The sequence below is a fragment of the Symphalangus syndactylus genome, chromosome 6 (assembly GCF_028878055.3).
Source record: "Symphalangus syndactylus isolate Jambi chromosome 6, NHGRI_mSymSyn1-v2.1_pri, whole genome shotgun sequence".
NCBI classification, from domain to species: Eukaryota; Metazoa; Chordata; class Mammalia; order Primates; family Hylobatidae; genus Symphalangus; species Symphalangus syndactylus.
In genome coordinates, this window is record NC_072428.2 from 59,377,275 (window position 1) to 59,400,727 (window position 23,453).

At 45.7% G+C, this 23,453-nt stretch overlaps 1 protein-coding gene across 1 annotated transcript in view; it reads right to left on the reverse strand.

The window, feature by feature from the left end:
- Nucleotides 1–23,453, reverse strand: part of TENM4 (teneurin transmembrane protein 4) — a 3,069,169-nt gene that overhangs the window by 12,431 nt on the left and 3,033,285 nt on the right. The window contains exons 35-38 of the mRNA XM_063641401.1: nt 13,863–14,035; nt 7,980–8,215; nt 3,797–4,093; nt 703–2,317 (exon numbers count right to left, since the gene is read on the reverse strand). Coding sequence (XP_063497471.1) covers nt 703–2,317; nt 3,797–4,093; nt 7,980–8,215; nt 13,863–14,035 — 2,321 coding nt within the window. The remainder of the gene's footprint in view (nt 1–702; nt 2,318–3,796; nt 4,094–7,979; nt 8,216–13,862; nt 14,036–23,453) is intronic.

Sequence of the window (23,453 nt, forward strand, 5' to 3'; positions counted from 1 at the left end):
CTTCCATTTTATCTCCACTGTTGACTTATTAGCTAGGACTCTTTTTTGAGTTTTTATCTTTTTAGTGGTTTCTCTAGGGTTTATAATACACATATTTAACTATAGGTAGATATTCTAACTTCAGATTATGTATCAGGAAACTGGAATTCAGGGCAGTTAAATAATTTTTGTAACACGTCATAGCTTCAAAATGGTGGATCCTTCACTCCGTTCTTACATTATCCCAAATTGAGAACCATTTTTTTTTTTAAAGCCATACCTTAACCAAATCAAGGACTCATAAGCAGTTTGATTTGTGTGTCAGAAACTCCTAAAGTGCAATCCATGGGATGTATCCAATGAGATATTAGGATTTCATGGTGAAAAAAGGGCTTTCACGGTCAAATAAGTTTGAGAAATAGTGGGCAAATATATTAAATAGTTCACTTTTATAGCACTTCCCAGAGCTTATCATACACTGAAATGTACTAAGAAAATGTAATAATGGTGGTGACCCTGACAAATTTATTTGATGCTGGAACCATTTTTCCAGAGCATTTTCTGAACTAGTGTTTCTTCAAATGGACTTTGGAAAATACTGCTGTAAGAGAAAGTCAGCGTTTCCTGTCACTTTATGCCAGCTTTCTCAAAGAAGACTAAGTATTGTTAGGTAGTAAGAGCACTTTATGGGGTCCCGCACCCTGAGTGAGCTGTGGTCTTTACCTGTCATGAAGCACTTGATGTCCTGAGAGTTGCTGATGGGGTTGTTGTTTTTGAACATATAGAGATTAAAAGGCATGATGTTGCTGCTACTAAGGTGCTTCCACAGCTCGTGGTCTGGGCTAGTCCAGCGTCCGGCCAGCACATCATAATCTCGCCGGCCCATGTGGACAAGCTTGGTGAGTGGATCATAGAGGCCACCGTGGTAGCCTATGATGATCTGAAAGTTGGGGTTGGTATCCATGTAGATCTCCCCATAGGCTGTGTACAGGATTTGCTTGATCATCAAACCTGTTCCACTAAAGACAGCAAGTGGGGTCCCGATGTTGTCACAAGCTATGTAAAACTCGTCACCACTGCTCAGCTCCATGGCAAAGAGGTGTCCTTGCAAGTCATAGTAGAGGGAGGTGATCTCAGAGCTGGAGTGGTTGTAGAGGTGGGTGACCTTGGTGGGGTTGGTCAGGTCTGCATAGAAGAACTGCAGGTGGTGGCTGTGGCTGCTCTTGCTGGACACCCGCCGCCCCAGGCCATCGTAGCGGTACCTGACACTCCAGCCACCAGCTCGGTTGTAGGCCTTGATGAGTAGGCCAGCTGAGTTGTACTCAAAGATATCACCACCCCGCTGCCTCAGGAAGCCATCCTCATCCATCTTGTATTGCACGTCACCCAGCCGAGTGATGCGGTCGCGGATGTCATACCGTAGTGGTGTGAGCCGTGCACTGTTTCCAGGGCTCAGTAAGTGCAGGTTCCCATTGAGGTCGTAGCTGTAGCGCCAGAGTGGCTTGTCATTGATGGAGACTGTCTGCAGCTGGCCATCAGCATCGTACTCATAGGAGTAGCGGGTGGTGTTGGCGTAGGGTCCTACCTTCAGCTCCTTCTTCACTACTCGCCCCATGTTATCATACTGGACGGTCATCCAGTACATGAGCGAGCGGAAGATCTCATACTGCACTTCCTTCATCCTGCCATATGCATCAAAATGCTTGGTATGGGTCATGACAGCTGTGGTGATGATCTGGTTAATGTCATAGTAGATGACACCAAACTTCCCAAACTGCTCTGTCTTGCCTGACACATCATCATAGCGATAGAGATCAATGGGCAGTGGGGTCTCATTGATCACAGCCTGCATGCTGGTCACCCGGAAGCTGTTGTCATAGTTGTAGTCAAAACGGGCATTGACCATGCCTTCCTCAGTGAAGCGGAAGATCTGTCGGTCGATCAGGGGCCCAATCTGACGGTAGCGGATGGTGCAGGTGAAGCCCTCGTTCTGTAGGTTGATGGTCTTCAGCATGCCTGCCGTCTCGTCGTAGGTGAAACTGACCTTGGTGGTGTCATAGAGCGTCTCCGCCAGCTTCGACAATTTGCCATACTTGTATATCACCCTGCGGCCAGTGCCCAGGTAGAAGGTGTGGAGGAGGTGCCCATCCTCAGTGAAGTCCTGTATGACTGAGGCATTGCCCTCAGGGGGCTGATAGATGTTTCTGTAGTAGCCCACTGAGCGGATGGTCTCTAGTGTCTGCCGCGCCACGTTGGGCATTGTCACAGAAGAGAGGCGGTCATTCTTGTCGAACTCAAAGATATACTGCCTCTGGCTGTGTAGTAGCAGCACCATGGACTGGAGGGAGAGGAAAACCAAGAGATGAGAGGAGGGTGGTGAGGAGAAAGGGTAGGTCCACATACCTGAGACTTAAAGGGAAGGAATGAATGTCCAAGGAGAATCCTGAGTTTCCATGGTTCTCTTGAGTTATGCTCCAACCAGAGCTCTCCAACAGGAGTGCCACGGGATACTGCAAATAGGTTACAGATGTGCCAAGATGAGGCTTTCTCTCAGCCTCATCTTAGCACATCTTTAACCTTAGCACACCTGTAACCTACCTGGGGCCTAGGCCTCCAGGTACTCAGGCCATTTGCTGTCCTATGGTGAGCAGCCTCGTGGGTTTGCCCCTTTGTGCAGTACAGACCTGGTTACTTTTGCGTGTGGTGGGGTGTGAGAACGGCCGAGAAGCTTTGGCCTGAAGTATGTACAGCAGTCTGGCTTCCTTGCCCCGGACTTCTCAAACCAATCTTCCCACTCAGGCAAGAATGAGCTCCCCCAAACACAGTCTCACCATTTCTTTTACCTGCTAAACAGTTTCTGCTGACTCCCTGTGGCTTACAGCATGAAGACCATATTTGAGAAGGGCATTTAAGGCTTTGCACAATGACAGATCATAAGCCTACTCTGGGATAGGGCAGGCTGTGATGGGAATGGAAGAATCTGGTTTCTAACAATGGACTCCTTGTGTGGCCCTGGGAAAGTTCTTCCCCGCTCTGGGTTTGGGTTTTCAGTATGTTGGATGACCTCCAAGGTCTCTCTCTGTTAGTACTAGCACAGAATGTCACTTTTGGGGGTACTCACCCAGTGGGTAGAGGAGACTCACCTCAGAGCAAGCACAGCCTATGCCCTGGACAGATGACCAGGGTCAGGAAACAAAGCAGGGATCTGGGTACTTGAACTGGGGCATGCAGTGCACTTGTTCTCAGGAAAAGATCAGCAGATAAAAGGCCTAGAGGCTTTATGCTGCAAAGCTACCATTTTTTCCTATTTGAGACCAACTTTTGATTTTAGGTCATTTCTGATTCTTACCCCTGGGATGACATGAGTTCTGACCCTATAGCAGAATAGATTTACTAAGGCCATGCCCAGCACTTGAAGCTCAGGAGTAAATGCCTCCTGCCTAAGTACTGATCCCTAGGCTTCTGCCTGGTTCTCCACAGCTGGATTGTACCACATGCCCTAGACCTGGGAGCAGACCCTTGGCCTGGGTCTGAACCCTGAGTCCTGCTCTGCAAATCCAGTTAGTATCTGGGCCTCTACTCTATCAGGCAGGTCTTTCATGTTCTCCTGCCCTAGGACCGCCACCTGCCATGCTATCTCCATGATCCATCCAGATGCCTCTTGGGACCCCCTGCTCTCTGTGGCAGACTTTCCTGAACATTTCCTTTTGGAGACATGGGTCAGATATAGCCCACTGAGGCCACCAGGCTGGGCTTGGCCGTGAATGATTGGCCTTCTGTATGGCAAGACCAGTGATGCAGGGAGACAGACACCTGCCTTCTCTAAGTATGTGTAGCTCCATGTCTTCCCATCAGCGAAGATCCTGGATGTGATGCGGCCCGCCTGGTCGTATTCCATTCTTTCAGACATGATGCCTCTCTGGATGCCAGCAATGTGACCCCCAGGGGAGTATGTCACGTTGACACCATTCAGCCTGCTGCTGGGTGACCAGAGGCTGGGCCGCCCTGCCTGGTCGTACAGAATCCGAAGGGTGAACTTGCGGTGGTCATCATAGATCTTCTCTGTGCGTGTTACGCGGTCAAAGTCCAGAGATAGGAGATTTCGGTTGTGAACCTGGAGAAAGGGTTGGAAGGAAAGAGAAAATTAATCTGGACCATGAGAACTTTGGTCTGATGGGCCACGTGGCTCTCAGCTCTACTGGGAAGCTCTTGAGTAGAGGAGGGAGCACAGGTCCTGCGCAGCAACAGACATGGATTTGAGTCCTGGCTCTGTCATTTGTCAGCTCTGTGAAGTTTCCTCACCTGTAAAATGGGGACCAGGTCTAGGGCATGTAGTACAATCCAGTTGTGGAGAACCAGGCAGAAACCTAGGGATCAATTGCACAGGGTTGTTGTGAGGATGAAGATGATGCCTATGTTGAGAAATCAGTAGCTGTGACCAAAGAGGATCTGCATGTTTTCTAATGTGATTCTTCTAATGAGGACACGTTTTAAAAGGCAGATCCTTCTTGACTCCCTGCTGAAAAGAGACCCACCAAGTGAGCCCAGAAAATAAACTGACCCATCTATTCCACACCAGACACTGCGGAGACCAAAGCTCAGGGAGGTGAAGGGATTTACCCTGGATCTCGTGGCTGGTGAGTGATGGAGTCTGGACTTGACTCTCATCCATACAACGTGCCCCCAAACACTCAGTGGCCCTCTGAGCAATTCGTGGCCTTCTGGGGGCTCTGGACTTCCCAGCCCCTGTCGTGTGTCTCCTGCCTTGCCACTACAATCAGGGCTTCTTGATTGCCACAGTCAGTACCCAAGACATCTTCTTCCCAGAGGTGCTGGGAGGCAGTGAGTGTTTGCCACTGGGATGGCTCTTCCGCCTGTGGGCCAGATGGGGACACAGTCCTGGCTTTGAGGCACTTTGCTCCTGCCTTCAGGATCGGGAGTGCCTTGTATAAACTCCACCTGGGCTGCTAGGCCAGCACACAGTTCAATTTCCTTTCAGAGTCAGAAAGACAGGGCTCCTACAGACATAGTGGTAAGTTAGGGTTTTTATATTTTAATAAAGAAATATATTTCAGGGGCCTGTTTCTGTATTTGGATTTGCCCTGTAGGCATTGGTGGCCCCTGAAATATTGCCAGGTATTCTGGAACTAAAATACTGGTTCCCGCTAATTGGTGTCTGGCCTTATGGGACATTTGGGCACATTTTCTGTCTCTTCCACTAGTCATTGCTTAAGGTTGACAAGTAATAAGGAAGACCCAAGAGGAAAGCAGATAATTAGGTCATGTGATGCAAAATGGCATGTGTGGACCGAGGCAACGAAAGGCCCTCTGGATCCCTGTGTGGTTAAAAAAAATGGGTCCAGGTCTAGGAATGAAGGCCAGGATTCTAGCTGCAACTTTGTGACCAACTTTTCTAACAACCTTGGGCAAGTGCCTTCCCCTCTCCGAGTCTCAGTTTCTTATTCTGTATAACAAGAGTTGTTGTGAAGGTTGAAGAAACTTAGTAAATCAGTGGAGTGCTAGGCACATAGAAGGTACTGAATAGATGGTTGGAATTATCTCCATTAAATGACAGCAAACGATCGTGGTCATATCCCAGGAAGGAGAGACGTGTGTGTCTCCTCCTTCTCCCACACAAATTCTAAGGCCTTGAAAATAAAGAGTTATAATGACGATGCTGACTTTAGCTGTGAATGACCTGGTTATAATAAGGTTACCTTCCCTGGGGTAATCTAACACAATTGCAGACGCAAAAACAGTGTGGCAGATGATTCCCACGAAAAATCAGAGGCGTTGGAGGCTGAAGCTGTGTTATTTGCAGACAGGGCACAGGAAGATACAAGGGCTGTGCCACCAACAATGACAGAGGCCTTTTAAAAGTGTCTTTTGGAAGGTCCCCCTGTGACTCTCCTCAGGGTTGTGCCACCCAGCCAGCTGCCCCCCTTTATCCCTCGAGGATCTCTAGTGAAGGGGAGCTGTACCTTTTTGGCAAAATTAATAAAATTAAACAGCTCACTGGGGAGCCGCCTAATGCGTCCTGTGCTCGGCAGTGGCGGCAATGAGACTATTTCACCTCTTTATTAAAAAAGTTCCCAGTTGTATAAAAAATGAACTCCATTATGGGGAGGCACACCCGGCTAACATTCTAATTCCACCTGCCACCACTGTGGGTGGCCATTTATTTGGGAGGACACGTAGACGTGGCCACCTGACTAGAGCACCATCAATCTCAGGTTGGGAGAGGGACGAATTAAAGCCTAGGAAACTTTTGGTCCAGTTCACACAGTAGACAGGAAATCCTAATCATGCTAATCGCTGCCATTTATTGAGCACCTGGAATCTACCTGCGCTGGGCTAGGGGCGTTGAGTGTATTATCTTGTTTCTGCAGAGGCACCTGAGGCTCAGAGGAGCTGCTTAAGTCTCCACACGACACAGGCAGGAATCAAACCCAGGTCAAACTTCCCATTGAGGACACTGCCTCAGAGGCGCATGCAGGAGTCTCTGTGAATTCAGATGGGGGGCTCAGTGAGGCCGCAGAGAACAAAGACAGCTAGGCCTTCCTCAGGGTGATAGTGCGAGGCTGTTTCCCACAGTAGAGAGTCGCTAGAGCTCTTGGCTGTTGAGGGAACAAACAAAGCCTGGTTTTCTGGGTTCCAGTTGTGTGATATTGGATAAGTCACTTAATGTTTCTGTAGCTGCTGTGGGCCTATTTTCTAGTCTTTTTTTTTTTTTTTTGAGACAGAGTCTTGCTCTGTTGCCCAGGCTGGAGTGCAGCGGCGCGATCTCGGCTCATTGTAACCTCTGCCTCCCAGTTTCAAGCAATTATCCTGCCTCAGCCTCCTGAGTAGCTAGGATTACTGGCGTCCACCACCACATCCGGCTCATTTTTTGTATTTTTAGTAGAGATGGAGTTTCACCATGTTGGCCAGGCTGGTCTCGAACTCCTGACCTTGAGCAATCCACCCACCTCAGCCTCCCAAAGTGCTGGGATGACAGGTGTGAGCTGCTGCACCTGTTTTCTTGTCTTTACCGCCACCTCGCTATGAGACTTTGGAAAAATCGTTTACCCTTTCTGGATCTCAATTGTCTCATGTGTAAAAGAGGGGCTTCAATGAACTTTCTTTGCTGAAGGGCAGGGGACTTAAGAGAGTCTGAGCTGTGTTGCTATGAGGATGCTTCTGGAATGTTAGGAACATGTAGCTCAGTTCTGTAGCTTGTTTCAGCTCAGCAGGTTATCTCCTAAGCACCCATGGTGTGCAAGGTGCTGTGCTGAAAGCCACGGCTAGTTCATTAACTTTCCCTCTATTCATCACCTGCCTTTCTCAAGGTGGAGGAAAAAGAAGCTGGGCACTCAGGCCCTGGCAGAGGCTGTACTCTACAGAAACATGGGGTGTGAGGCAGACAAGGAGCTGGCTCAGGGCATCCACATATTCAAAAGCACTCTGAATGTCAAACCATGATGCCAGCCCCAGCAGTGATGGCTCGGGTGAGGTCATTTTGGAGAATGTAGCTTAGGTTCTAAGTAGCTGAACTGAATTTTGGGACATGTTAGCAATAGTAATAGCAATAATGGTAATAAATAATAGCAATAACAATAAGAGTATATATTATTGACCACTTGCTATGAGCTAGACTCTAAGACGCTTAATATATTACTTCTAATCCTTGTAGCAAGTTGTAAAATTGGCCTTGTCCTTCCCATTTTATAGATGATGAAAGTGAGGCTCTAAGATTACTGATCTGCCCAAGCTCACTCAGGGAATAATATAAGCTGGAAATTCAACTCAGACCTAACACCAAAGCCAGTAGTCTTTCCACAAGTAAAAACTAAAAAGACACACAAGGGTCTCTGATCACACGTGGTTCCCTGCTTTAGTCCCCCCATTTTGCAGATGAGTAAACTGAGGTCCCAGGGAATTTCAAGATCAGAGCCCAGTTCTCCAGATTCACCCTCCTCCTTTCCCCCCAGGACACTGCCACCTCCAGAGGCCTCGCTCACCCGCAGCCGGCGCCCAAAGACAGTGACCTGGCCCCGAGCCTGCTCTTTGCGCTGCCGCCACTCCACCAGGTTGAGGCCGTTGTCAATGGGCAGCGTGACATTCCTCTTGCCCACGGTGGGGTTGACGGTGCCAGCCAGCAAGTGGGGCTCAGTCTGCAGTGCCACCTCCATGCCGTTGGCCAGCAGCAGGCGCAGGGAGCCATCAGCCCCGATGTAGTAGCTGTTCCGGACTTGGTCTGCAGGAGAGGACAGGCACAGACTGCTCAGAAGGAACGAAGGTGGAGGGAGGTGTGAGGACAGCAGAGGCGGTGGAGGGGACTTTAAAGGATGCTTTTCCTAACTATAAAAGCAATACATCATCACTGAAGGAAACGAGGAAAATACATGGAGAAGACCATCCAGATTCTCAATATCCAAAGAAAACCATTGTAAATATTTTGTATATTTGTAGATTTTACGATATTTCCAAATGCCCTTACAGTTTAAAATAGATAAGAGTTTTAAAACAGTTATAGAGTTTTTCACTGATCATTGTATTATATCATGTTACTGAATATTTTTCATAAACATTTTTCTTAATGACCATACAATATTGCACTGTATGAAAATACTTTAAGTGACTTAACCAAGCCTCAAATAGATATTCAGTTTGATTCCAGTTTTTCAGAATTATAAGTACTACTGTATATATTTAGTTTAAACATTATTCTAAGTGAAAAAGAAGTCAGATGTAAAAGGCTACATATTGTCTGACTCCACTTACATGAAATGTCCAGAATAGACAAAAATCTCTAGAGATAGTGGTTGCCAAAGGCTGAGGGGCAGGAAGGAATGTGAAGCCGCTACAAATGGGTATGGGATTTCTCTTTGGGGTGATAAACATATTCCAGAATTGGATCATAGTGATGATTGCACAGCTTTATAAATATACTAAAAGCCACTCAATTGTATGTTTTTAAAGAGTAAATTTTATGCTCCGTGAATTATACCTCAAAAATACTTTTTAGATAAATCAATATCCAATATCTTCATTTTAGATTTTCAAATCAAAATAGATTCCTAAAAGTAGGATTACTAGAGCAAAGGGTTGAACTTTTTTTTTTTTTTTTTGGAGACAGGGTCTTGCTCTGTTGCCCAGGCTGTAGTGCAGTAGTACAATGTGATCATAGCTCACTGTAACCTCATACTCCTGGGCCCAAGCCATCCTCCAACCTCAGCCTACCAAGTAGCTAGGACTATAGGCATGCATCACCACACCCGGCTAATTTTTAAAATATTTTGTAGAGACCAGGTTTCGATATTTGACCAGGCAGGTCTTGAACCCCTGGGCTCAAGCAATCCTTCCACCTTAGCCTCCAAAAGCAATGGGATTACAAGTGTGAGCCACCATACCTGGCAGGTTGAACATTTTTAAGGCTCTTGATACACTCTAAGGTAACAATGTTCTTTATAACAAGGTGAAAAATAACTCTGACACTTAAACCACTGACAGAATGCCAAAAAAAATACATAAAACAAACATATTTTAAATCATTGTCACAGGCATATGACAATGATTTAAATATAGATATGATTTGAAGTTTTAAATTTGATTTAAAACATTTTAACTTAGATTTTTAACTAAACGAAACTTATGGTGAAAAAAGTAAATTTCAGCTGTAAAATACACATAGAGTTTGTTTCTATAGATAAAAATACTATCTCCGGATTTGCGCTGCATTCTCCTGTCTCTGGCCCTTCCTTGGCTGTTTCCTCTGCACTGCCCCCCTCTTCAGTAAGTACTGTCTCAAGACTCCCTCCAAGCTCTGCTAAAATGTCATCTCTTTCCAGAAGCTTCCCCTGTTCCACTTGCCAGAATGTATGACTCCCTGTCCTGTACACCCCTCAGCCTCTCTATGGGCCTCCTCAGTGCAGCTGAGAGGTGTGGGAGTCACTGCTCTGTTAATGAATAAATTCTCCAATATTTGAGTGCGTGCTGTGAGAGGCACTATGGCACAGAGATTAAGAGCTTGGCTTTAGAGCCAGGCTACTTCGGCTCAGGTTCCAGCTCTGCGGCTGCCTTGTTGTAAGACCTTGGCCAAATTCTTAACCTTCCATGCCTCTGGTACTTCATCAGTACACTGGGACAATAATTGTACCCTGCCTTGCAGGATGCTCTGAGGATTGAGTGAGATCATGAATATGAAGAGCTGAGAACTGTACTTGGCATATAGTGGTATGTAAATGTTAGCTGTCACTGGTTTTATGTGCCTGGCACTATGCTAGTCACTGTCATGTGTGTCTTTTGTCTCTCCTCTATCTCTACCATCCCATTTCTCACACACACACATACACACACAGACACACAGACACACACATATCATGGTGAACTTCTCTAGTGCTGATCATGGTCCTGGAATAGGGCCCCTTGTCTTTAGATTGGCAGTTAAGAGAATAGGTTCTATAGAGCCTGTTTGTCTGGGTCCAAACACCCAATTAGGTGTGTGACTGGGGCAAGCTACTCAACCTCTGAGTGCCTCTCACTGCCTTCATTCAGAAAACGGAGACAATAATACTTACCTCCTAGGCATATGAGGTACTATATGAGGTACCTTATAAGGTACTGCTTAATGTAAAATGCTGAAAATACGCTTTGCAGTTAATAAGTGCTCCAAAAATGTTAGCTATCATCATCGTTAGGATTATATGTGCTCAGTAAATCTTTGCTGGATGAAACTAGTTATGTTCCAGGCTATGTCAAGCACTAAAAAGAGTTATTAAGCAATTATAAGCACTAAGTTATAAGCACTAAGATAGTTTTCATGGGAAACCCTCACTGAATCTTTTCTGCTAGAATGGCATAAAATAGGTACCCCCCCACTCCCTCCTCTCTCCATCTTTCTCTCTCACACATGCAAAATTCTAAAATCTGCCTCAAACTTGATATGCATTATTCACTGACAATCTATATTTTTCTGCCTTTGAATGGTGAAAAAGCCTGTGTCAATTTATCCTTTAAAGCCGTTCCTTGCTGAATCCACATATGTCCATTAACGGTGACTTGGAGGGAACAGCATCTGTGAAGGCCCAACTCAGATGATCCCATTTAATGTGGGCTGTGACTTCCCAAGGCCACTGCTCATTAGCAGCTACTTCTTATTACTTCCCACAGTTTAAACAGAAGACGAAACCGAAAGAGCTTTTCACAAAGACTCTAGTGAGGCAGCTGCAAAACTGAGCATCTGAGCCTGGTACTCAAGAAGGAAAGAGCTTGGCAGAGCTACCAAAGAGGAAAAACAGGTACCATGTTTCCTGGATTCCAAGAAGTGATTTTTCTTTTCACATTTTAATGTTTTTTGAAATTGGAATGTGTCCACGTATGCCTTTTGAACAGTGTGACTTTTTTCCCTCTGCCTAAAAAGTTGTTATTAAATTGATGGTACATTTAAAAACTGAGGAATGTGGCACTTTCAAATTTTAAGAAGTTGCCCAAATATAAGAAAGCCCACATGAACCTTTGAGAAAAATACTCACAGCCAGTTTAGCAGTATGGAATGGATGGATAATTCTTAATCACAGGGAAGAAGACAGGCCTGAAGGACAAGATGTCTGAGTAATTGGTGGTCCTGCAGTCCTTGGTCAGGCAAGATCTTGGCTGCCTCAGAAGTTGTATCTTCTCTTGGCAATAATCCAGTCAGAGCATAAATCCCTGAGGTCTGTCCCAACCCACTTGTGATACGATTATATATCCATAGTTCCCAGCTCATAACTCCTATACCCCTTGTCATAGTCTTTTGTTCTAATGTTGAGGCACTTCAGGACTCAGAAGCAGGCCTTACGAAACAATCTGTCTGCCTCTCTCTCTGACCTTCTCCTGCCTTTCTCTCCAAGGCAGGACTCTAATCTGACTGTGGGTCATAAGACCTACATTTCAGAGGGGATCCTGCTCCACATCCTGGAGGAAGGAATGAGTGCTGCACAGAGAGGCCAAGAAGAATCTGAAGACACAGGCCTTGCTGGGTTCAATCACATTTCTACATGGTTGTCAATCATGCCTATCCAATGAAGCCTCCATAAAAGGCCCAAGAAGACAGAGTTTGGGGAGCTGAACATACGGAGGTCCATGGAGGGGTGAGGGTGATGTGCCTGGGGAGGGTGTGAAAGCCCCACGCCCCTTACCCTATATCTTGGCATACACATCTCTTCATCTATATCCTTGATAATGTCCTTTATGATCAACTGGTAAATACAAGTATTTCTCCAGTTCTGTGAACTGATCCAGTAAATTAACTGAACCCAAAGAAGCAGTCATGAAAACCTCAACTAGAAGCCAGTCAGATAGAAGTTCCAGAGGCCCAGACTTGTGACTGGTGTCTGAAGTATGGTAGATGTCAGGGTGGGGGGGCTAGTTTTGGGGACTGAGCCCTCAACCTGTGGGATTTGAGGCTATCTCCAGGTAGATAGTGTTGGAATTGAGTTGAGGGACACCCAGCTGGTGTCCACTGCAGAGCTGATTGCCTGCTTGATTGTAGGGAGAACCCCACCTCCTCTGCTTATATTTGGTCACAGAAGTCTTCTGTTGATGGCTATTGTGTGAGAACAGACAAAACACTGAGTTTTCCTCAGAAACCACGGTTAAAGGTGCTTGGTGAGGAAGGAATTCCAGTGTGTGGTTTCTCTTTCTTTGAGAACCTTTATTGTTCTTGGAGCTCTTTGAAAGGCAAAGGACTAAATTTGGGAATAAAAGTGGTTGTAAGAATATACAGACATTTATTTTCTCATGGTAAGTTAAACTGCTTGCTAATTAATTAATTACTCAATGAATCAAATAGTATTGCTTATCGAGCAAAAGTATGTGCTTGGCTCATGCTGGTCACTACATTGACTAAAGAGATCGACTGAGCAGCCCTGTGGGGCAGGTGTTAAAATTCAGCCCCATTTCCCAGACCCAGAGACCAAGGCTCAGAGAAGAAGAGTGACTCCAGCCAGTTCACACAGGTGGGAACTGACACGGCGGGCACAGGGACCCAAATTGTCCAACAAGAACCCCTGCTCTTCTCACTGCTCCACCCCATTCCACACAGCTTCAGCTTGCTTTCTTTTCCTGGAGAAGAAACCAAGGGTCACCGTGGGTGATGTGGTGGCAGAGTCGGAACTAGAACTTGGGCCTCTGACTCTTAGCCTGAGGCTCCTTTCGCTGCTTCGTGTGAAAGCCTTTGGAAGTACGAAGAGCCATCCAGCGGGCAGGAAGAATCAGGCAGAGCTTTCCCTGGTGATGGCTTCTTTCTTTTCAAGTTTATTAAATCTGACAAAGCTGCAAGCCCACCTGGGTCACCACATCCCACCAGAACAATTGAGGCAGATAATTAACAGCAAGATTTCATCATTGTGAAATCTTTTTACTTGGAGCTAAAAGACCAACCCATAACAGGATGATGTGACAAATGCAGAGAAGAAGGGTCTCTTTTCTATGAAATCCTGGAAGAGGCACAAACCTTCTCACCTGGGCTTCAGGAAGGACTTCTCCATAATCAAATCCCTTTCATAACTATGTGTAATTATTCTCGTTCTTTGTCCTCACCTACGCCAGTGTGAGTGCGTCTGTTATTCTGGGAGTCATTAGGATGGCAGAATAGCGAGGTCACTTGGATTAGCAGCTAATGAATTCCCTACCCTTTGTTCTGATAACAGGATAGGACAATAAAATATTATTCTGAAGCTTCTTAGAGAGAATTTACTTGACTCAGGCTGGTATATTTTGCAAATTAGGCGATAATACAGAGAGTTGCAATGCTTTCCTGTCCTTGGGCAGCTCCAGCAGCAGCCTATTTCTTGTGCCATCCTCCTCCAAAGGGGTCTTCCCACCCCTCTGCCTCAAAGTCCCCTGGCCCCCACCTGACTTACCTTGCAGCAGTGTGTAGAAGGCACCTGAGGCAGACAGGTTGGTGGTTATGGTGACATCATCCTTGCTGGAGGTCTCTACCTGGACATGCACTGAACTGTCTGTATCACTTCGGAAACTGCTCACCTGGCCAGTAGGGAAGGTCACATTTGTCAGGCGGCCAAAGCTGTCGTACCTGGAAACCAAGGGGTGGCACTGAGTAGTAGAAATATAATGGTGCTCTAGCTGGAACTTGGCGCATTCTACCTCATGCCATGGTTTTGCTGTGCTCTGCTTTTCTTTCTGGCTGGATACATTCCTATGTCTCCCACATCTTTTGCACAGGACCTGGTACATAGATTTCAGGATGTGACTCCACCTGCTGATATCCAACTGCAGGAAAATAACTGACCTCCCTGAGTCGCCCTTCCCTAACCCAGTGGGGATGATACCACTGACCTGCCTACTGCCCAGGAGTACAGCTATAAACTAGAATTCAACTGTGAAGGGGAGAGATGATGGTGGCCATAATGAGACAGCTGACCCAGAATCTTAGAACTGGAGGACTCCCCAGAAATGATGTAATCAAATCAAGCTTGATGCCTGAATACCCTCTGCAAAACCCGCAATAACTGGTTATACAGGTTTTCCTGAAAAACACTAGAAATGGGGGCTATTACCCAGGGGTTTCCTAGGTTTCTACACATTCTGGGAAAAGGGGATTCTGAATTCAAACCAGGACTCAGCCTAGATAAATGGCGTCTTGCCTCTTGCAACCCCTTCCATCTAGATTTTACATCTGGCACTAAGCATTTTTGTATCTGCAACTCTTAGAACTCCCACAGCTTTGCTCAGGTATGGTCTTTCTAAAGCATCATAATTGAATCTTAATTCTCTTTGCTATTCTCCTGATTGATAATAATAAAAGAAATACCTACCATCATTGAATACCTCCAATATACGAGGCATGGTGCTAGTTGCTTTTCATGCATTTTCATGTCATCCTCATTTAATACATTTCTCATGTAATCCTCATTTAATCCTTGTCTAAAAGGTATGTATTATCTCCTTTTTGGAGGATCAGAAATTGAGGCTTGGAAAAGTGAAGTCACCTGCTCAAGGTCACACAGCTAATTAAGTGTGGGTAGAATCAAAATTCAAACCCAGATCTATTTGCTTCCAAACTGCCACCTGCCTCTCTGTCTTCAATGAACATTTCTGTACCGTCCATTTGCAAGTATTCATCACATGCGCTCCTCCCTGGCAGGAGTGGGCTATTAACATTTTAATAATTGTTTTTAATTAGGGGAGGCTGAAGTGTAAAAAGGCAGGTTTAAATAGCCTTTTTGCACTTGTGTGTGAATGGGGACACAGTTCTTCCTCTACATGGCAATATTCCTTACTGACTTCCTGGACACGGTTGCCCCTGTGTACTTCGGGTCTCCCTACTGGCCTTTTTTTTTTTTTTTAACTGTTTTGTTTTTACTTCTGGGGTAAAGCTGGCCCCTGGGTTCCTGTGAGGGTTTTCACAATGGGGCAATGAAACATCAGAGAGTTCAGCTCTGTCCAGGGTCTTCCTTCAGCTGGGCCTGGCTTCTTGCTGGGATTCCTGGGCCTGCAGCTCCTACGGTATCAGGGGAGACTTGGTGGGTGAGATTAGGCAGGCCTTTGCTCAGGAATTCTCTGCCCAAGGTCAGACTTGGGTGCTGCACTACAGACTCTGCCATTTGCCAACTGTTTCCGTGCCTGCGCCTGGCACTGATCACAGCACTCTACACTGAATCTAACAGTCCCTGGCACACTCTGCCACAGAGGAGGCATTGGTGGAGGTCTTCTGAATAAATCACCCCTGTTTTTGGCCTAAGACCAATTCTGGCGGATGGGCCGGTGGCCTTTGGGGAAGTTGGATGCCTCTGCGGCTGGGGCCTTTTCAGGATGGCAGTGCTGTGGCCTCGACTACACTCCCCGGGCAGGGCTGCAGGCAAGGCTGTGGCTCTACCAGAGACTCTCCTGTGGGTGGCTGGGGGCTTCAAAAACCCATGTGTTGCCATGACTTCTCCTTTCTCTTTCTTAGTAAGGAGTCAGGTTCTTCCAGGAAAAGGTCAGTCTGGCCTAGGGGAGGCTGAAACCTGGAATGGGTGGTCAAAGGGGTGGACTGCCCCGCAGAGCTAAGTGAGCAGTAGTTCTGAGAGACGGCGGCTAGGAAGGAGGGTGTCTTGGAGTAGAGATCTGAGATGCATGTCCAAAGACTTCTCTCACATGGAGACCCTCTCAGAGCTCTGCTCCCTTCAACTCTGAGAGAGGCTGGGATTCTTTTTAACCATTTGTGGCCACTGGAAATTTGAACAGGAAGGAAACATACAAAAATATTGACAGTGGTTATCTCTGGGAGGTAGAATTACAGGTGATTTGAATTGCTTATTTATATATATTCCCATGATTTAAAAATAATAAACATGGATTATTTTTATAATCAGAAAAGTGTTGTGACAAGCAAGGTAAAAGCACACGTGAGAGCTCACGAGCATGGCCATCTGGGGAGGCAGATGCCTCAAATGCCAGGCTGTGCATAGAGAGTCTCACTTACAGGGCAAGTTGAAGATAACAATTTCCAGGCATTTTCAGCCAAATAGTACTAGGGTACTCCAAGTTTTTGAGCTAAAAATCAAGACCCCCCAAAACTGGTTTTGCCCTGGTCATCTTAACTGTATCTGTGATTCATGATTAAGCTGGGTCCAGTCAGATCCTGAGTCATCTTTTAAATCAACAGGAAGATCCCCATTTAATGGGATGGGGATGCTGTTCTAGGCTGATTCTTTGAACACCTGTAATCCCTGTACATACTCTTTATTAAAATAAGACTATTCACTCGGACTGTCTACTTTCCTGACCTAACCACATGAAAAAGATTTTATTATACCATGCAAGACACTGCAAAGCTATTTGTGGTGTTTTACAGATAAGAATTGATAGATTGTTAATTAGGGGTCAGATGTCACTTTGACACCACTTCTACCATGGCCTCGCTCAAATGCCACCTCCTAAAGCCCTCCCTGGTTTTTCCTGTCCCTTCTCCCAGTGATATCCTGTGCACAGCTCTGTCCTAGAATGCCTGCCCTGCACTGCAGTGTTGATGTACAAGTTGTCCCCCTCTTTGGACTGTGAGTGCTTAAGGTCAGAACAGGTCTGTGGAGTCTGTGGATTGACACCACCTGGGTTCTGCCACCTGCCAGCAGCGTGACCCTGGAGGACTGGCTCTCAGTTCATCTCTGCTTCACCAGCATTGGAACTGGCATAGAGAGGACAGGCAGGGAATGCTGCCTGAACAAATAAATGAATGCAGGATTGGATGTGCAAGGCCTCTCTCCTGCTTTGTGGGAGAGGAGACACCATGATTCATTCACACATTCCCTCCTACAGGACTTGGCACAAGCTGGACACACAGTAGGTACATGATAAACACTTGCTGAATGCCAAAATATGGAAAAAACAACTCTTACTAAATAATACTTTGGCAATCTCCCTAGGTATCTCCCTAGAGTTTTAGTCTTGAAGACAGAAACGAGCTTTGTATAAAGGCAGACAATTGCGATTATTATTGAAGGTAGCTTGTAAGGCATAATTAAATTGAGCCTAAAGAAGATACAATGAAAAGGCCCCATGCCTTCAAGATCTGGTTTTCATTTTATATGAGATGGTCAAAAAAAACAGTAATTTCCACTCTTCAAATTTTCCATTAGAAGGACTGAATGTCTTAATTAAATGAACATCATATAGAGCAATCAATTTATAAAATTTTCTTGTCTCTTATTCATTCATTGTAATACCTTCCAGAGCTTGAGAAATGACCTGGATCTCTTTGCTGCTTGATCAATACCTGTAATTATCCCACCAGAACTGCTCCTTCTGACTGTGGATGGGAAGAAGTAGGGTTGCCAGTCCTCTGGGCCCTGCATACCTTTGCCCTGTGAGCCACCTCTACAGAACTCTTTCTTCTCCACCACAGAGCTGCTACAACAAAGTGCAGGGACCTGGAAGGGGCAGTTCTCTGAACTCTCTGGGCTCCAAGTGGCTGCCTCAAGTCCCAGCCCCATGATTGGGTGGCATCGGGACAACGGCTTAGTTACATTTGTGACAGCTTTCATTATGGGGACCCACAAAGTACTGGCAAATTTTCTTTCTTTCTAACCAAGAGGAATGAAAGGAATAGTTTTTTAAAAAGTTCTCTGGAGCCAGATGGTCTAGGCTTTGCATCCTGGCTCTATACTTGCCAGTAATGTGATCTAGAGGATGGGCACTTGGCTCTGTGTTCCTCCTAACCATCAAGTCTCCACCACAAATGATACAATTTCAGGCAGGCTATATCATATAACCTCGGTGAGCCTCTGTTTTCTCTTCTATAAATGGGGATAATAATCCTGTTTCATAGAGACATATGAAGACCAAAACAGGTAATGTATTTAAAATGAAAGGGAAGAACGGGAAACTTCTTCCCAGGGCCCCCAGGACCCCAGGAGATTGCCCTCAGAGGAATGTCAACTCCCTGAGGGTAGGGACTTCATTTGGACGCTGCTGTATCCCCGTAGCTTAGAGTGTGTGGCATATAGCGTGTGCTTCCTGATGTCAATGAATGTTGGCTGAATGTTGGCTCCTTCCTGCCTTTCTTTCTGACTTCACCCGGAACGTCACTCCTCAGCACATCCTTCTTCTCTCTGTATCTGCTTCTGGTCCCCAAACATGCCAAAGTCAGTTCATGCTGGGGTGCTCATGCTTCCTGTTCCCTCTGCGGGAATGCTCTTCCCTCCAGTGTTGGTATGGCTTGTTCCTGTCATCATTCATATTTCAGATCAAATGTTATCACTTCAGTGAGGTCTTCCCTGACCACCGCTTCTAAGACAGATTAAATCCTCCCAACCTTTGTATCATATTTTGTTATTGACCTCACTATACTTATTATTTATTTGTTCTTTGTTGTCTGTCTCCTCCTAATATAAGCTCCATGAGGACAGGGACCTTGTCTGTATTCTTAGTGCCCAGAGGAGTACCCAGCAGGTAGACAGTACTCAGTACATGTTTACTTAATGAATAAATATATGAGTAAATAATAGATATTGTTGTTGATTCAAGACATGGGCTGACAGCAACGAAGAAGTTCATTTGTTTTACCCTTCCTTGTCCAAATGAGGTGGAGAAAGGTCACTAATATTCACGTGGTGCCTTTTAGGTACCAAGCATCATGCTCATCACCATCTTTTGATGTAGGCATTATTATTATCATCATTTCACAAATGGTGAAGAGGAGGCTCAGAGAGGATAAGCAACTTGCCTAAGATCACACAGCTCGTAGAGGAATATAAATTCAAAGTCAGTTCTGTCTAATCTTAAAGAATGTGTTTTATTCATCAAGCTTCCCATAAAAATGATGCTGTTTCAAATAAAAATCTTTGGGTTCATCACTGTGGTATATAGAAAACACTGTTTTTCCAAGTCTCCAGTGGGTCAAGAAGACTGGCAGTTGTTTTATTTTCAGGAGGCTTTGCTTGCTACCACTGCAATTAACTTTGCAGCAATGCCAAGCCCCCAGTTGGGGGGTATGATAGTGATGACCAGATGACTGGCTTTTCATTATTTCCTCCCACTGATTTTTCTTCATTCCATTTATCCAAAGCATCTTTGGAGCACAGTGAAAGAAAACACATAAAAGATTCATATAGGCCAGGCGCAGTGGCTCACGCCTGTAATCCCCAGGCCAAGGGCGGGGGGGGGTGGGTCACTTGAGGTCAGGAGTTCGAGACCAGCCTGGCCAACATGGTGAAACGCTGTCTCTACTAGAAATGTAAAAATTAGCTAGGCACGGTGGCTGGGTGCCTGTAATCCCAGCTACTCAGGAGGCTGAGGCAGGAGATTCGATTGAACCCGGGAGGCAGAGGTTGCCGTGAGCCGAGATCGCACCGTTGCACTCCAGCCTGGGCGACAGAGTGAGACTCCATCTCAAAAAAAAAGATTCATATAGTTGCTGTGAACTTGGATCTCAGAAGAGGATTGCTAAAGGATATCTTCACACACACTGCAAGGCTTTCTTTTTCACACTCAATACTTCATCTCGAGCCACTTACTATGCACGGCTGGCAAGGAAAATGCTGAATTGCCCTCTGATACTAAACTTTTGCTGATCTTAACTTTTTGGTTAAAAAATAAGATTTGATTTGTATGACTCTCATTTCTGATTGTTTCAAACAACACCATCATCGTGTCAGGGAACTGGGCACTGTATTGTCTGTGGATAATTATGGTTCCTGGCCCAGGCACACCAATAGTTCCCCTGGCCCATATCACTGTAATAGATGTCATCACGACATCATTAGCTACTCCAAAACTGGATCAGAGCCAGAGCACTTTGTGGCTTCTGCATTAAAACCTTGTACTTGCTGTCCATTTCCTACAAAATTAAGTACCCAAAATGAATTCTAGCCCTCAGGATTCCCAAGATCTGGCCCACTCTGCCGTACTGTACTTGAGGTGGTGCCTCTGGTGGGAAGTGCTTAGGGTTCAGGCAGATCTGGGGCTGAACCCTGGCTTGGCCAGTCATGGCTAACATGTCACACAGCCAGTCAGTCTCTGCGCTGGTTATTCTCTGTTCCCCCTACCTCCCAGATCCATTCTCTGTCCTCTCGCTGCCCAGAGCAGCTGACCCCTGCAGACTGTGTCACTGGGGCACTCTCGCTGGCTCACTTCTGGTTAAGCTAAGTCCGTGGTAGGCACGGGCAAGAGACTGGAATTCAGAAGGTTTTCCTCACTCCTCACTCCTTCTTTCCTCCAGTGCCGAATCTCTAACAGTGGCTGCGTGGATCCATGATTTCAGCTTCAACCAGGGGGCTTCTCCTTCATCATTACAGCTCCCCCTGCACTTCAGTCACGATATCCTTCAACTTTCCCACCTTGCTCTGCAGCCTGGGGGTTGGTAATGGCTATTCACTGTTTTTAGTGCCTGGGTGCCTCAGCGTCCTTTCTTTATTTTTATTTTTAGTTAATTAATTAATTTGCTTAGGGACAGGATCTCACTCTGTTGCCCAGGCTGGAGTGCAGTGGTGTGATTATGGATCACTGCAGCCTTGAACTCCTGGGCTGAAAAGTGCTCTTCCTGCCGCAACCTCCTGAGTAGCTAGGACTACAGGTGTGTGCCACTACATCCAGCTAATTAAAATTTTTTTTTGGTAGAGATGGGTATTGCTATGTTGCCCAGGCTATTAGCATTCTTTCTAGGTTCCCTTACCGCTGCCTATACCTCTATAACATGTCTTCATTTGAAAGATATTTTTGTTGAATATAATATCTGAGTGGATGATTTTTTTGTTTGTTTATTTTTGTGAGACAGAGTTTTACTCTTGTTGCCCAGGCTGGAGTGCAATGGCACGATCTTGGTTCATTGCAACCTCCGCCTCCTGGATTCAAGCGATTCTCCTGCCTGAGCCTCCCGAGTAGCTGGGACTACTGTAGAGCACCTGTAGAGGTGCCCACCACCATGCCCAGCTAATTTTGTATTTTTAGTAGAGGTGGGATTTCACCATGTTGGCCAGGCTGGTCTCGAAATCCTGACCTCAGGTGATCCACCTGCCTCGGCCTCCCAAAGTGCTGGGATTACAGGTGTGAGCCACCGTGCCTGGCTGTGGACAGTTTTTCTTTTTTCTTTTTCTTTCAGCATTTCTGTCTTCTGGCTTGCACAGTTTCTGATGAGAAGTCTGCTGTAATTCTTACCTTTGTTCCTCTTATAAAATACTTTTTTTTTTTTCCTGGCTGCTTTTAAGGTTTTCTGTCTCTCTTTTTTAATTCAGCCATTTGAATATATGGCTAGAAATGTGTGTGTGTGTGTGTGTGTGTGTGTGTGTGTGTTTATTCTGCTTGGTGTTTTCTGAGCTTTTTGGATCTGTGGTTTGGTGTCCATTATTAATTATGGGTAATTCTCTGCCATTATTTCCTCAAATATTTCTTCTGTCCTATTTTTTCCCTCTTCTCCTGGAATTCCAATTACATGTATATCAGACTGTTGGATGTTGTCCCACAGATCTTGAATACCATGTTCTGCATTTTACACTCTTTTTTTTCCTCTCTGTATTTTAGTTTGGGTAATTTCTATTAACTGTCTTCTTTCCTCAGCTGTGTCATGCTGTGTCCTCTGGAGAGAGCAGCCCATCAAAGGCATTCCTCATCCTTATAACCGTGGTTTTCATTTCTAACAATTCCATTTGATTCTTTCTTATCGTTTCCATCTCTCTGCTAAAATTATCCATCTGATCTTGCACATTGTTCACCTTTTCCATTAGAGCCTTTAAAATAATTACAGTTATTTTAAATTCTCTGACAGTTTCAACACCAGTGTCATAGCTGAACGTGATTCTGATTATTTCTTTGCCTCTTGGGAATGTGTTGCCTTTTCTTGCCCTTTTGTACATTCAGTTGAAAGCGTGACATCTTGTGTAGCATGGTAGAGCCTGAGTGACAGGTTTATGCCTGGAAATGGGTGTGAGTTTCCTTCTGCTAGGACTTTTGTGAGGGGGTTTGGGTGAACTTAGGATTTGAAGTTTGTTTATGGTTAACCTCTGTGCATCACAGGTTTTAAATTCCCTTAGCGATTCCCTGTGTTTAGGATGCGAAACTGGTTTGCCAGAGGGTTTTTTTCCCTCAAGGTCCACAGTTCAGCCCTTGGGTCCTCCCTCTGTGCTCACTCAGAGAGGGTCTCTTTCCATGTTCCTGCCACTCTCTAACTGCCTCCCAGCAGTCTTCTGCCCTTCACTGATGCTTTTAGTCTTTCAGCTAACTATGGTGGTGGCAAAGCCTTTGCTAGGGTTCTGACTCTCAGGTATGTGGGATTTTTTTTTTTTTCCATTTCTTTTCTTCCCTCATTCAGCTGAAAGGATTTTCCCCGGTGCCTAGGCAGGACAGTGTTCTCTGCCCTTCTCTTCACAGATGAAGGGTGTTGTTCCTGATGGAAGATGAGGTGAGCAGGGTCTGGGTAGAGTGGTCAGGGGTGTATGCTCCTCCCTCAGCAGCTGCTGTGACCTTCCCCCAGGTCTACCACAAGGGACACTTTCTTCTTAAATCTTTCCTCACTCTTTTCTGTGGGAAAACTCCTGGTGGGATTTGTAGAGAAAAAAAGTCCCTAAGAAGACATGGACCTGCCCAACGGCTATAGCCTCCAAGGGCTTCAGACTCTCTTGCCAGTACACACTTAGCCTTTGTGAATTCACCAGCCATCCCAGCTGAACTCTTTCTCCCCAGGGCTGGTGCATCTGCCCCAGCCAAGCCAGGGCCCACATCTTGTCTCTTTCTGCAAGACTCTGTCTCTCCTTGGATTTGACCTCAGAGAAGGAGTTCAAGGAAATGCACGAATTTACCTTTTGTCTGGCTTATTTTCATGATAAGATTGGGAATGATGCACTTTCCAGCTTTCCTATCCCCAAGTAAAAACCAGAGACCAAATCTCTTCATTTGACCCATTTCGGTTGAATTCTATGTCCCGTTGGGAGCACTGGCAGTGCTGGTGCTCAGACGTGAATCTAGCATTCTTCTCACGACAGCATATCTTTTCTTCCTGTCTCTATTGCCCTTCCATTCTG